Source organism: Rhinatrema bivittatum, chromosome 3, assembly GCF_901001135.1.
Source record: "Rhinatrema bivittatum chromosome 3, aRhiBiv1.1, whole genome shotgun sequence".
Taxonomy (NCBI): domain Eukaryota; kingdom Metazoa; phylum Chordata; class Amphibia; order Gymnophiona; family Rhinatrematidae; genus Rhinatrema; species Rhinatrema bivittatum.
The window spans coordinates 286,445,252-286,460,051 of NC_042617.1; the positions used below are offsets into that span (position 1 = coordinate 286,445,252).

The 14,800-nt window shown below is 49.4% G+C and overlaps 1 protein-coding gene across 1 annotated transcript in view; it reads right to left on the reverse strand.

Moving 5' to 3' along the window:
* LOC115087546 (4-O-methyl-glucuronoyl methylesterase 1-like) overlaps nucleotides 1-14,800 on the reverse strand; it is a 114,858-nt gene that overhangs the window by 52,045 nt on the left and 48,013 nt on the right. Inside the window, exons 4-6 of the mRNA XM_029594899.1 lie at nucleotides 9,373-9,400; nucleotides 1,940-1,961; nucleotides 890-947 (exon numbers count right to left, since the gene is read on the reverse strand). Coding sequence (XP_029450759.1) covers nucleotides 890-947; nucleotides 1,940-1,961; nucleotides 9,373-9,400 — 108 coding nt within the window. The remainder of the gene's footprint in view (nucleotides 1-889; nucleotides 948-1,939; nucleotides 1,962-9,372; nucleotides 9,401-14,800) is intronic.

Here is a 14,800-nt window from a genome sequence, read left to right on the forward strand (position 1 = left end):
ATCTATATCCAGACCAAATCTCAGTTTTCGCGTTCTGGTCTCCTGATCCTGACATGGTGTCCTACCTAAGTTTAGCTTTAATTTTTTGTTATTTGTACCCTTAAATTATGTTTATTGTACCCTTAAATTATGTTATTTGTACCCTTTGATACCAGTTCTATTATCCCTTGTTCGATAGAATGCATTCGTTTAATGCTGTTTCTCGTTTTGCTGTAAACCGATCTGATATGTTCTTTTGCACATGAATGTTGGTATAAAAAAAGTTTAAAATAAATAAATAGATAAATAAATAAATACAGGAATCTCCACCCCCATCCCCAAGTCAACCATAAAATATAGGGTCCCGACCCCCTTCCCATACCCACCCCCATCTCTCTAAGTCAAACAGGTTCCTGGTCCTCCCTCCCTATACCCAGCCACCGAAAGCCAAATAAAATAAATGATGGCCCTGACCATTACCCGACTACTCGACCCCACCTTGCAGCACCATCCCCCACCCCTACCCTCCTCCTGCACTCCCCAAACCTTCAAATTAGGTAGTGAATCCCTCGTCTGGGCCGGGATGTCCCCTAGCACCCCACCCAGTCGGTGCCATTTTCCATAATGGCACTAACATGACCTTGATCCAGCTTTGTGACTGGGCAAGGTCCAGGGATCGGACCTCAGCCACACAGCCGAGACAGATGCAAAATATCACGTATATCATGCAATATCGCAGCATTAGTGCTCTACCTCAGCAATATCACGTGATATATGCAATATAACTCATGTTTGAGGGCTAACATGGCTTCATGTATCTCCCTGGGGCTTTTGAATATCAAGCCTTTAAAATTAAGCCAGAAGAACTCTACATATTTTAAAAGATCAAGATTTTTGACAGGGCACTCACCCAATTGTCCAAATTATTTTGGAGCTCCAAAGTGAGGGCTTCCATTTCTTGTTCTTTTCTTAGGGGAAAAATCATTTAGAAGATGGTTAGGATAAGACTGGCATAAGTACATAAAAAGTCTAGCATCCTCCCTACAAAGCCCTTCAGTCTCTCAGCCCAGGGTAGGGGAATCTTTTCCAGGTATCTTGGTATTTAAATCACCAGTAAGAATGTGTAAATCCAATAAAATCTGGCTCATGGCTCAGGCCACAGCACAAGGGTTCATATTCAGATCACCCAGCCAGCAGGGCAGTGCTGTACTGAGGACCAGAGAGGAAGGGAAGATGGCCCCGACCAATCAATCAGCACTGCTGAGGATGCACCTTGGAGTGAGGGTTGCTTCCTGTGCTGCCTGGCAAGACCATCTGGGGAGGAGGTGTGGGTCAAAAGAGACCGTTAAGGGAAGAAGGGGCTAACAAAATAAAGACATAAAAATTTGGTTAAGGAATATTTCTTTTCATTATACGTTTGTAACCCACTTTATTTTTGGAATATCCATATAACCTGTGGATCATAGATTACTCCGAATAATGATGCAATTTGCAACAAAATCTACTGTGGACTGGAGAAGAATTTGCAGATGTGACAAAATCAAAGGCAGAGTTTGCCAGCAATTACTGCATTTTAAAGAAATGCTGAAGTGGATATTTTCTTTTTCAGGAACTGTGGCAAAATCTGTGATTTCCCCAGAATGGAAGCGGTCCTAAATCCCTCTGATCTAATGGCATGGTAAAGTGAATCATCCCAGAGCCAGTTCTCCAAACCTCCAGCCCGAGAAGAGCTCAAGTTCCCTCCTGCTGAAAAGAATGAGAATGAACAAACTGGGATGGAGGTTATACGGGTGACTTCACGCATCCTCAGTGATCTCGATGGTCCCTGAGAGATGACATCACACACCACGCATGCATCCCTCCGCAGCTCGTGTGATAGAAGCAGCAGGTGAAGGCCCCATGATTGGTGCAGAACATGGGACGGAAAAATTACTTTAAGCAATATGACAGATCCATTTACCTTTCCAATTTTATTTCCAAATCTGTAAAAAAAAAGAAAAAATGAAGAATTATTTATAGTTTCTATGGCTGAAAAGTTAGAAGTCAATTTTCAAAGGAAAATTAGTTCTTACCTGTTAATTTTCGTTCCTGTAGTACCACGGATCAGTCCAGACTGTGGGTTGAGCCTCCTTTCCAGCAGGTGAAGACAGACTAAAACTTGAAGGATGCCCTATATCAGGACAGAGCCTATCCTCTAACCCTTCAGTATAACGTATGTCAAAGCAGAAAACAAGAAAACCAAAGTAGGATCAAGCAAGTAACCATAAAGCTCAATGGAGCAACTGTAGAAAAATGTAAGGAACATGGCGTAACTACCCACTCTTGCATATTCTTGGCATGAGAACAACCAAGGCTTCCGGTGTTTTTGCTCAGTATTTATGTACAAAATTGAGATAGACTCTGAAGATCTGCAAGAAAAAACTGCTTCGAGAGGACAGAAATAGACAAACAGGGAAGGGTGTCTGGACTGATCCGTAGTACCACAGGAACGAAAATTAACAGGTAAGAACTAATTTTCCTTTCCCTGTACATACGCGGATCAGTCCAGACTGTGGGATGTACCAAAGCTTCCCTAAAACGGGTGGGATCAAGACAGTCCCGCTCGAAGCACTGGTAGCCCAAAAGAACCGAAGCAGAGCTTACACATCCAGGCGATAGTGTCGAGCAAAAAGAGATAAGGACGCCCAAGTATGAACTGCATAAATCGCCCTTGGAGAGAACAAAGAATGTTCGCCCAAGAAGGAGCTCAGGAACGCAAAGAATGAGTCAGAAGACCCTCGGGGAACCGCCAGGCCATGACAAAGAACAACCGAAGAGATCACTTCCTGCAACTAGTGCGCTATAGTGGACTCAGAAGCCGGCTTACCCCGATTGGACCCACTCCAGGGAACAGGAAGATGGACCGATGCACGAAGGCCATTGGGGACCAGGAAATAGAGCAAGAGAACTCGTTTGGAAGCGAGGTAACTGAGACCCGTATGGCATCAAGATAACGGGGACCGTCACCAGACACAGGAGAAATGCGGGGAGTTCCGCCGACCGAAGGACAAAGAAGTTAGACGAAGGTTCACCAAAAAGGAAGGGCCCGTACGAGGGCTACCCTGGAGTCAGAAGATCGCAAAAAGGGTTCCCGACAGGACAGCGCTTGGATCTGACGAGCAGAGGAGATAAGACCAGAAGACAGTCTTAAGCGTAAGGGCCTGCAGGGTGATGCGATGGAGAGGGTCGAACAGAGCTGTACAGAGGGGTCCGAACAACCGAGTGAAAACTTTACGATGGACAAGTGGGCGAGAAGGTGGATGTTGATGCCTGACGCCCCTGAAAGTCCAAATCGCAAACGGGTGGCCGCTCAGGGACGAACTGCCACTCGACCCAGGAGAGAGCTGAGGGGGTTGACTGGTACGCGCCGAGAGCGAAGGAAAGACCCTCGGAGAGACTGCCTTGGAGAAGAAAGGACTAACGAGATCGGTGCGGAGTACGCCGAAAAACCCGACTTCGCACAAACAAACTCAAGCACGTTCCAGATGCGCACGTACGCCAGGGAGTCGACCGTTTCCGGGCCCGAAGCAAGGCGAAGACGGCCTCCTCCGAAAAACCCTCGCACCGGAGACATCGCCGTTCAAAAAGGCAGGGTGTTAGACAAGCGTGAATGGCCTGTTCGAAAAATACAGGTCCCTGACTAGGGAGCCGAGGAAGATGGCGTAGCCGTAGAGGTCCGACCGTTGCTAGGTTAAGAAAAACTGCGAGCCAAGGCCTGAACGGCCCCTCGGGCGCTACCAGAACCATGGGACACAGGTGGAGAACTATCCATCTGAGAACTTTCCCGACCAGAGACCACGGGGGGCAGGAAGTAGAAAAAGACGTACCGCCGGCCAAGGGAGAGCCAAGGCAACTACGCCCGCCGAGCCGTGGTCCCTCCAGCGAATGAACCAATCTACCATGGTATTGAGAAGAGTCGCCATGAGGCCCATTTGGGAGGGGACCACCTGTCGATGAGAAAACCATGGTTCAGCCAAAGCGTTCCCACTCCCCGGGATCTAGCGACTGACGACGGAGAAAGCAACCTGAACATTCCCCTAGCCCGCGGAGTGGGAGGCCACCGGGCACTGTAGGTGTCGCTTTGCCCAGGCGAAGAGAAGGCTGGTGTCCAGGGCCACTCACGGACTGTGAGCGCCACCTGGGTGATGGAAGCAAGCCACGGTGGTGGAGTTGTCGGGCAAGACCCGTAGCACCTTGCCGCGTATGAGAGGAAGAAACTCCAGAAGAGCTAGGAACATCGCCCGAGCCTCCGTAATGTGCCAGCGAGACGGAGACGCTGGCCAGGTTCCCTGGGCATACTGGGAGAGGCAGACCACGCCTCAGCCCGAAAGACTAGCATCCGTGGGCACTATCGTCCACTGGGGAACTTGGAGAGGTAGGCCCGGTAGCAAAAGAAGAAGATGGGGGAATCTACCCTTGCAAGACGGTGACGGTAGAGCCCAAGAACAGGAGAACTGTGTGAGACTGTTCTGCCAGTGGCTGCCAACGGGACAGCAAAGTTATTTAGAACAGTCATATTGGAGCAAGGGCCCAAGGGACTAGGTCAAGGGTAGGAGCCGAGGAGCCCGAGATATGCAGGCAGGCACAAGCCGTCAAAGAAGGAAGCAAGGGCAGACTCTGAAACCGGCCGAACAACTTGAGGGCCCGCGCACGAGGCAAGAAGACCTTGCCTACCCGGGTGTCGAAGTGGATTCTCAAGTACTCTAACTCCGGGAAGGGCTGAAGATTGCTTTAAGAGAAATACAGTATCCACCCCAGGGACGCAAAGAGAGCTAGCAAGTGATACATCGACCGCCGACAAAGAACCTCCGCCTTGGCCCTGACGCGCCAGATGCCTATATAAGAGTAGATGAGGAGTCCTGCCATCAACACCTAGACATTGGTGAAGATGCAAGGTTCCATCGCGAGTCCAAAGGGAAGCGCCCAGAACTCGAAGTCCCGGCGGAGGACGCGAGCACAAAGAGACTATGGCAGCCACGATGAAACGGAAAATGGAATATACCACTGTGAGAAACGAGTGGGGCGAGGAATGCCCCGGGGCAGGACGGCACAAGTATGCTCACAGGGTGTGCATGCGGAGAAGCGGGAACAGAGAGCCCGGGGACTCTTGTGAGGTCTAAGAGTGAACAAAGAAAATAGGATAGTGGCCTGCGGCAAGTACGTTGGCTGGGACCGGGGCCTCCGCGCCCAGACACAGGAGCTTGGCGGGGGTTTGCTCCACCGTATGCCGCAGGGACCGACCACCCAGGGAAACGGAAAAAAGATCCCGCCAAACTCGAGGAAGGCGAAGACATACCCGTGTCTGAGAACGTCGAGGACCCCTTGGTCCGACCGGAGCCGGACCCAGTCCGCGGAGATGAGGGAAAGGCAACCGCCTCAAAAGGGGACCGAAGAATGAGGCAAAGATACTCCGGAGTATGTGCAGGCGTAAGGATTGAGCGTGTGGGCTAACCCTCGCGAGAGGGTTGGCACCCACAAGAATTCTGCGACAAAAACTGCGATCACAAAGGACAAACCCCCCTGAGGAGTCACCATGCCCGCGTGGGGTATACCGACTCTGGCCCCGAAAGCGTGGACTAGAGGGTATAAAGGACCAGGATGGTTACGGACGGGCCACCGGGAGCTGATGGCCCCTACCGTCCCCTAAGGAATCCCTAGTCTCTCAAGGTCCTGGACAAGGAACAGATTACCTCTGAATGGCAACGTACCCCACTGGGCTGAGGAGGCCGGAGCGGCCGACCAGTGGCGCAGCTTGAGGAACCATGTGGCGAACATCTCCGAGGCAATCGCTTCCGGCTGGAGGCGGAGAAGGGTCGAATGCGCAGCCTCTGGCCACAGGAGGTCCCGGGCGCAGAGGAAATTTGCCGATGACCCCATGTGAGACCTGCCCACAGCAGGAACTGCAGCAAATAGTGGAACACATCCCCGGCACTAAAACATCAGAGAGCGCATCAAAGGAGCCTCGAGCAGGCATACCGAGGCTGCTTGAAAACAGGGAAAAACCCTCCTGAAACGCGACCGCAGAAGGAGTCCACGGAGAGATTATGGGGTTTCCTTTTTTTTTTTTTAAACAAAGCATGCCACCGGGAGGGGAAGCTCGTTCAGGGCACGGCCCGACCGTGGAGCCTGTGAAAGCCGCAGGCGCAACTGTTTGGGCGTGGAAGGAAGGAGAAGGCGCTTGCCAAAACCAGGATCCCGCCAGGACCGGGGCCATATCTGTAAGCAAGAGGCGGCACCAGGAAGATTAGCTAACGCAACCGTGTTGTCTATAGGATCCGGGAGTACTGGGATCCATCGGGGGGGCAGGGAGGGGGCACCTCCGGGACCACCTGTGCCTAAGGGACCCCGGGGGCTCCGCAGCCGGCCGAACTATGAACGGCACGGAGTGGGGACATTTTTGTTTAAATCGATTACGAATTACCAATTTAATTAATCAATCAATTAATTAATTAATTAATTTTACATTGATTTGTCCCAGGGGGAGGCAAGGGGGGGACCTGCCATCTCCTCCTGCATGCTCACTAAAGGGAATTTAAGCAGGAGGAGGAGGGAAAAAACACAGAAAAAACAAGCCCAAAAATCCCGGGTGGGGGAGGGGAAGGGGGAGGCGAGGGGGTGACAAAAAACCCTTCCTGGGGGGCTGGGGGGCTCAAATAGGGGGTAGCTGCAAAAAAATCAGCCCCCCAGCCCCAGGGAGCTCCGAAAATGGAGCCGATAAAAAATCCAAAATGGCCACCGTTCCCGGGTTTCCCGACCCGAGAACGGCCTGGCCAAGCTCTGGGGACGAGATCCCCGGGATAAATTTGCCTTCCCTGCCGAGGAGGGACCTTCCCCACCCGGCAGGGAGGCACAGAAGAAATCCCCACGGCAAAAACTTGATGGGGGCTGGCAGAAAAGAGGCAGGCTGCCTGCCCGCGGCAAAGAGAGAGCCGCTCTGAGGAAAAAAAGCCTGCAGAGAAACAATTTGATTGACAGCCTGGAGGCCAGGAGTGAAGCAGGGGAGAATCCTGCTAACTCCTGCCTGTCTGGCTGCTGGTTCAAGCCTCCTGAGACCCGAAGAAGAAAAATATGGGTCTACTGCTGTAAATAAGCTGGAGGTAGGGGAATACCTGCAACTTATAATAAAAAGTGAAATTCCTCTTTTAAATATTTATTCACTTTTTTTTTTTTTAACTGAGCGCAGCAGTCGGGTTCTAAACCCTCTCGGCAGCCAGAGGGGGGGGAGATGAGACCCGGAGAGACTTGGTCCCCACACCTGGAAGAGGAACGGACTCAGGCTATGCAGCGCACAAGGGGCAAAGCCCCCCTGAGACCGGCAAGAGCTGGGAGACGGAACCGTCTAACATAGAAGAAAAGGAAAAAATCACTAAAGAAGAAGTCCCATACTACTAAGGAAAATAAGAATAAATACTTGCTTGATCCGAGAGGAAGAAAAAAGAAAAGGCTGACTAGCCTAAGAAGAGAACGAAGGGTGAGCTGCTGCACCTGCTGGAGACAGACGAATACTGAAGGGTTAGAGGATAGGCTCTGTCCTGATATAGGGCATCCTTCAAGTTTTAGTCTGTCTCCACCTGCTGGAAAGGAGACTCAACCCACAGTCTGGACTGATCCGGGTACATACAGGGAATGGGATTTATCTGGGTTACTAAGCTGTTCCATTCTTTCATTTTTTTAAAAGTCACCCTACACTTTAACTATAAATCTTCAGAGCAGCTGCTTTTTATTGTAATTTTTTTTTGTTGTTCATGTAATTTTAAGAATGTTTTCAATGGAAGATGCTTTGGACATGGGATGTGGTCTATACATTTTTAAAATAGATAAATAACTAAATAAAATTATCCCCCTGACATTTCTACTACTGCAGATTTTCAAGTCATCTGGAAATGGGCACTTTTTCCATTCTAAGCCTTTCACAATGTCAATAGTAAAGACTCTGAGAAGGATCAGGGCGATCACTGATCCTTAGGGCATTACCTTGGCCACATTCCCTTCACCAGATTGGACACCATGGTCCATATCTGTTCTGGTGCTTAAACAACTTCTCTCTTAGTTTATAATTTTTGTTCTAACTCTCATAACTCACTCACTAGTCTTTTGTGTGGAAAATTGTTAAAAGTCTTAGTAAAACCAGATAGACCACATCTACTGTACCCCTTGATCTGTGGTCATTTCATCAAAGAAAACAATCAATTTTGCCTGGCAAAATCTTCCTTTTGTGATTCCTTTTATCCACTAGCTTCATGGTATTGCACTATTCTTTCCTTTAATAGTTCTCTATTAATTTGCCTCCTTCAGATGTCAAACAAACAGGTCCCTATTCTTCTGCTTTACCTTTGCAATACAATATCTGTCACAGGCCAATGCAATATCATGCATGTAAAAACGTGCATCCAAAATGGGCGCACATATTTTTAAACGTGTGCACATCCACGTCTCCTGGGTGCTCAATGCAATATGCAAATGAGCTGCCGTGCTAAAAGGACACACAATGGATAATTGGTGCATCCCTTGCGCTCTGCATCGGGTGCCCAGAGCAGCCTGGCCAGTGCTTCCTCCCCCATCCTTGTCAGTGAAAAGAACCAAATGGGAACATCCCTGCCAGAGGATGGGGGAGGAAGCTCTGGCCAGGCTGCTCTGGGCATCCGATGCAGAGCGCAAGGGATGCACCAATCCCATTTCCGGACAGCCTTCAGAAAGGGGATTGAACCTTTCATTGACATGTGACAGTGAATGGACCAATCAGCAGTACGTAAAGCAGTGAATATATTAATAAAGTGCCCTGTGTATGCATGTTACCAAAACGGATGCTCAATTTATGAGTGTCTGTTTTATTCCCAGCAGCTAATTTACTGGCACAATATGCACACACAATATACATGCTCCTGAGCGTGTATATTGAGGATGTATATTGTGTGCGCTGAAATTTTTTTTTTTTTAATGTCAAGACATTTTTTGCATCATACTATCAAGTAGAAGCACAGAAAAGCACATTTTTTGTTTTTAAGTTGAGTCCTTGACATGTGGGAAGACTTTAAGCCTGCTCCAACAGGTATAAAATTTGACAAGTTAAAAAGTGTGCTTCGGCTGCACGGGGTTTTTTTGCATCGTGGGGTAATGGCTAATGGAATTTACATCTGATGAGCGCTATTAGCTATGTGCAAGTCTGGAGGCACATTTTGGACGTGCTGATCTCCTTATTGCAATCAGGTTTATGAACGCACTTCCAAAATGCACGTCCAAACATTCATTAACCTATGCACTAGGCTCAGCGCACGATATTGCATTAGCCTGATACAATCTAAAGCTTAGAAGAAAGAGACATTAATATAAAAATCATGTTTTGATAATGTTTACCTCTTATCCGAATTTGCTCTAAATTTAGCTGGAAAGCAATAAATATATGGTTAATTACATGTTTTATTTTTCTACATGAATGAATAAGCAAGCACAATCTCCATATATCACTGCACTCAGAAGCCAAAGACTATGGAGGGTGATGAGACTTTCTGTATAAAGGTTGTAGGGCATCAAAGCTTGGGAGATATAAGACTGAACCCCTCCCCCCCAAAAAAATAAACAGGGCTGCTAAGAAGAGAATGATTTGAGATGATACTGAGATGAGAGATGTTTGCAGATAAGGAGGTTCAACCAGGAGTGTTGTTATAGTTCAAGAGAGGAGTGGGGTGCTGGAGTGAGGGAGTTCAGGAATCAGGTCTCAATTTGGAAGAAAAAGAGACTGAGGGAACTGGTGTGGATAGAGAATTGCATCCAACATCTTTATCTCCCTTTCTCTGGCTCTGAGCCCCCTCCCAGTCATCTTTTTCTCCCTCTCAGCATCTTTTATCCTCCGTTTCTACCTCTCAAGCTCTTCCACTCCTCCATCTCTCTCATCCCTTTCATATTTATTTATTTTATTTATTTATAGGTTTTTTTATACCGAAGTATTGTTGAAGGCCTTCACTCCAGTTTACATTTTAAACAACGAGATACAGAGAACAATCAAATGATAACTAACATGTAGCTTAACAAAAAAAACAATCAAGTGATAACTTTAACATCTACCTTATAAATGGCCTGTGACCGACGGCCCGCAAATGCGCAGTAGAGCGCAGCTCTACTGCGCATGTGCGGGCAAGGATGTCGATCAGAAAAAAAAATGGCGGTGGGGCCGCAGGAGCGGGAGGAGAAGCAGCGGCGCCGCGCGCGCGCGCGCGGTGCCGCTGCTTCTCCTCCCCAGATCTGCCGGCAGATCTCGGGGGGGGGGTGTCACTCCCGCGCCCCCCCCCCCCCCAGATCTGCCGGCAGATCTCGGGGGGGGGTGTCACTCCCGCGCCCCCCCCCCCCCGAGATCTGCCGGCAGGAGCGGGAGGAGAAGTAGCGGCACCGCGCGCGCGCGATGCCGCTACTTCTCCTCCCCAGATCTGCCGGCAGGAGCGGGAGGAGTTAATGGAGCCGGGTGAGGGTTGCGGGAAGTCGCGCTTACGGCGCCGGGAGGAAATGGAGGTGGGTGAAGGGAGGGAGAGGGGGACTGAGTGAGTGGGAGGGAGGGAGGGAGAGGGGGGACTGAGTGAGAGGAGAGGGAGGGTGGAGTGGGTGGGGGAGGGGGGTGGTGAAGAGTGAGGGGAGAGAGAATGAGGGGGAGGTGAGAGACACAGGGATGTAGCCCGTTTTAACGGGCTTTACGGCTTGTATAATATTAAACGAGGGGTATTTACATGTAGTATATTCGAGAGGGGTTAGACGAGAAAGACATTTTAATATGAAAAGGCTGTGTTGGAAAATACAGTGCTATCAGAGAGGTCAGCAGGGGGGGTTGGGGTGGGCTAGGAGGGAACAAGAGGAGGAGAGTGAAGAATATACAAGGTGGGGGCAGGGTGTGGAAATGGAGGAGAGGACAAGGTGGAGGAGGTAGGGGAAGTGCTGTGGGTGTCAAACTTGTTGGCTTATCCAATCCCATCTTTGTATGCTCGTTTGAAGAGCCATGTTTTGAGTAATTTTTTGAACATAGATGTGTTGTTTTGTGTCCGGAGGTTGGATGGGAGGGAGTTCCAGAGGTGGGGTCCGGCTATTGAGAATGCTCTATTCCTTGTGGTGGATAATTTGGCTGCGCTGACTGGTGGGATTACGAGTTGAGATTTGTTGGTTGATCTAGTGCATCGTTGAGATTGGTGAGTTTGGATTAGGGATTCGAAGCATTCAGAGTTGTTGTGGTGGACAGCGTGGTGAATGATTGACAGGGTTTTGTACTCTATCCTTTTTTCAATGGGGAGCCAATGTAGTTCCTTCAGTACAGGTGTGATATGATCGGTTCTTTTGAGGCCGGTGAGAATTCGAGCAGTGGAGTTTTGGAGAATTTGCAGTGGGTGTATGGCTGATTTTGGTAGCCCTAACAAGAGGGAGTTGCAGTAGTCGATGCCAGAGAATATCAGGGCTTGGAGAATGGTTCTGAAGTCGGAGTGGTTGAGTAAGGGTTTGAGGTGTTTGAGGATGGAAAGTTTGTGGAAGCCTTCATTTGTTTTAGTGGTGATATGTTTCTTGAGGTTGAGTTGGGGGTCGATCCAGAATCCAAGGTCTTTGACAAATTCTCTTAGTTTGATGGGGGTGTTATCGATGAAGATGGGGTGGGTCAAGTGATCGCCAGAGATGTTTTTTTCGATCAGCATACATTCAGTTTTGTCGGTGTTGACGCAGAGCTTAAGTTGGTTTAGTAAGAGTTTGATTCGGTTGATGGTTGAGGCGGCGATTTTTAGAGTGTTTTCAAGGGAGGCTGAGACAGGGATGATTAGTTGGATGTCGTCAGCATATAGGAAGTGGGTGATGGAGAGGCTTGATAGAAGTTGGCAGAGAGGTAGTAAGTAGATGTTAAAAAGGATGGCGGATAGTGAGGAACCTTGTGGTACACCAGTATCAAGAGGTATGGGGTCGGAGATGTGGTTGTTTAGGTTGACCTTGTAGGTTCTGTTTTGGAGGAAGGAGGAGAACCATTTTAGTGTTTTTCCAGATAGGCCTATCTCAGAGAGCCTGGTGATTAGGCTACTGTGTTCGACTGTGTCGAATGCAGCAGAAAGGTCGAGTAGGATGAGAATGTACCTTTGATCATGGTCGAAGCCTCTTAAAATTGTGTTGGTTAGGTTGGTGAGCAGTGTTTCTGTACTATGTTTTTTTCTGAAGCCGGGTTGAGATGGGTACAGGATGTTGTTTGCGTCAAGGTGGTCGTTCAGCTGTTTAAGAGCGGCTTTCTCGGTTAGCTTGGCGAGGAATGAGAGGTTTGAGATTGGGCGGTAGTTACTTAGGTCTGAAGGGTCGAGGTTCTTTTTTTTTAATATTGGTTTTATGGTGGCTACTTTTAGGTTGGTTGGAAGAGCACCTTCTTCCAGAGATTTGTTAATGATTGAAGAGATGGTCGGTGCAATTGTTTGGGAGATTTCTTTTAGAGTGTGGGTAGGTATTGTATCAAGCTCGTGTCTGGCTGGATTCAGAGTTTTGATGAGTTTCTCTGTATCAGAGATTGATATCGGATCGAAATGGTCCCAGGGTGGAATGTTTGTGCGATTTGGGATTGTATTAAAGGAGGAGGTATTTGTAATTTTTTCTGATATCTTTCTGATTTTGTTCTTGAAGAAAATTGCGAGGTCTTGGCTTAGGTTTTTTTGAGATATGTTGGTATTATTGTTCACTGTGATTAGATTGTTTACGATGTTGAAGAGGGATTTGGGTTTGTTTGTGGAGTTTAGGATTTTTTTGCTGTAATATTCTTTTTTTGCTTTGTTTATTAGGTTTTTGTAGTAGGCGAGGTAGGTTCGGTATCTTTGAAGAGTTAACTGGTCTTTGTTTCTTCTCCATTCTTTCTCTTTCCTTCTAAGGTTAGATTTGGTCTCTTTTAGCAGTGGATTGAACCATGGGTTGTTTTGGGTTCTTGAGTTGATTTTTTTGGTTCTTTCAGGGTTTATGGAGTTGGCTGTTTGTGTTGTTATTTGGTGCCAGGATTGAGTGGCGTTGGTGATATTGGAGAGATCGATGTTTGGTAGATGTTTTTCGAGTTCCTGTTGGAGTAGGTCGGGGGAGGATGGAGGTCGGTATTTAACTGAGAGTGAGTTGTTGGTTTCGAGCTTTTTGATTGCCGTGGGGTGGGTTTTGCACTGTAGAAGGTAGTGGTCTGACCATGGTACTTGGGAGTAGTGGATGGAAGAATTTGAGAAAAAGTTGTCGTTTGAGAAAATCAGGTCGAGGGTGTGACCTGCCTTGTGTGTTGGGTTGTTGACTAGTTGAGTGAATTGGAGAGTAGTTAGAACATCAAATATCTCCCTCTAAGCCTCAACCTCTGACTCCACTTTCTCCCTTCTAGTCCTCCCTGATTCCATCCCAGTCCCCCAGCCTTCCACCTCTCTCTCACTGTTGCGGTCGCCACCGCTTCCCTCCACCTACGACTCAAACCTGCCTACCTCCGCCTTAGGAATCGCCGCATAACGCCCGCTCTGGACCCCGGGGGCTTCTCTCACTCCACGTGGCGGCCGCCATTACGTGCCTGCTTCTCGTCAGTCTTGCGGCACGCGAGGACGCCCGTCTTGAGCGCTCAACTCTTGGAAGCCTGGCCCCGCCCGTGCTGCTGACATCACGCCCAAGCCCCGATATAACCGGCGCTCAAACTCTCTCTCATCGCCTTGCAACGAGGTTCACAACTCCATAGTTGTTCTTAGTTGCGTTCCTGGTGATCTCCTCGTTTCCTGCTTTTGACTCCGGTATGCTACCGACTCCGCTTCAGCCTGCTGCCTGCCTCTGACTCCGGTTTGCCTCTGACTCCGCTTCTGCCTGCTGCCTGCCTCTGACTCCGGTTTGCCTCCGACTCCGCTTCAGCCTGCAGCCAGCCTCTGACCCCGGCCTGCTTCCGCTTCAGCCTACAGCCTGCTTCAGCCTCCGGTTTGCTACCGACTCCGCTTCAGCCTACAGCCTGCTTCAGCCTCCGGTTTGCTACCGACTCCGCTTCAGCCTACAGCCTGCTTCAGCCTCCGGTTTGCTACAGACTCCGCTGCCGCCTGCTGCCCTGTCTTCAGCCGGCCCTCGGCCCTGTACTGCCGGTCCCCTGCTTCCCAGGTACCTTTGGACTTCCACTCCCACCTGTTTGCTCTGGTCCTGGTCTAGCCTTTCTCAGTCCCTGGACTTTCTGCCTTTATTTCCAAGTCCCAAGGTCCCAGTGCCCTACGGGCTCCTCCCGGGGGGCTCCTGGTTCCCGGGTGAACACCTCCTGCCTGTGGCTCCGCCTCCCGGCCTACCCTGTCACTCTAGGTAGGCCGGCCCAAGGGTCCACTATCTCGCCAGCAGTGTCCGACTGCAACAGTTTACAAGGCCATGGACTCGGCGGAGGCCCCAAGCCTGCAGGCCATCCCAGGGATGGCACAATGCCTCCAGCAGCAACAGCACTGTATCAACACACTTGCTGCTACCGTGGAACAGCTGGTCTCCCGCCTGGAGGCCTCTCCTCCGGAACCGCCTCCAGCCCCGCCTCCGGCACCAGCACCCAGTTCAGCTTCAGTGACTCAGTTACCCACGCCGACCCGGTATGCCGGGGATATCAAGACATGCCGTGGCTTTTTAAATCAGTGCTACATGCGTTTTGCCCTCCTTCCTGCACAGTTTTCTTCTGACGCAGTCAAAGTAGCATACATATTCTCGCTACTGGACGGAAAGGCCCTTGATTGGGCTTCACCCATGTGGGAGCGTTAGGACCCCTTGCTACAGAATCTGCAGGAATTTGTCCTCAACTTTCGCCTTGCTTTTGATGATC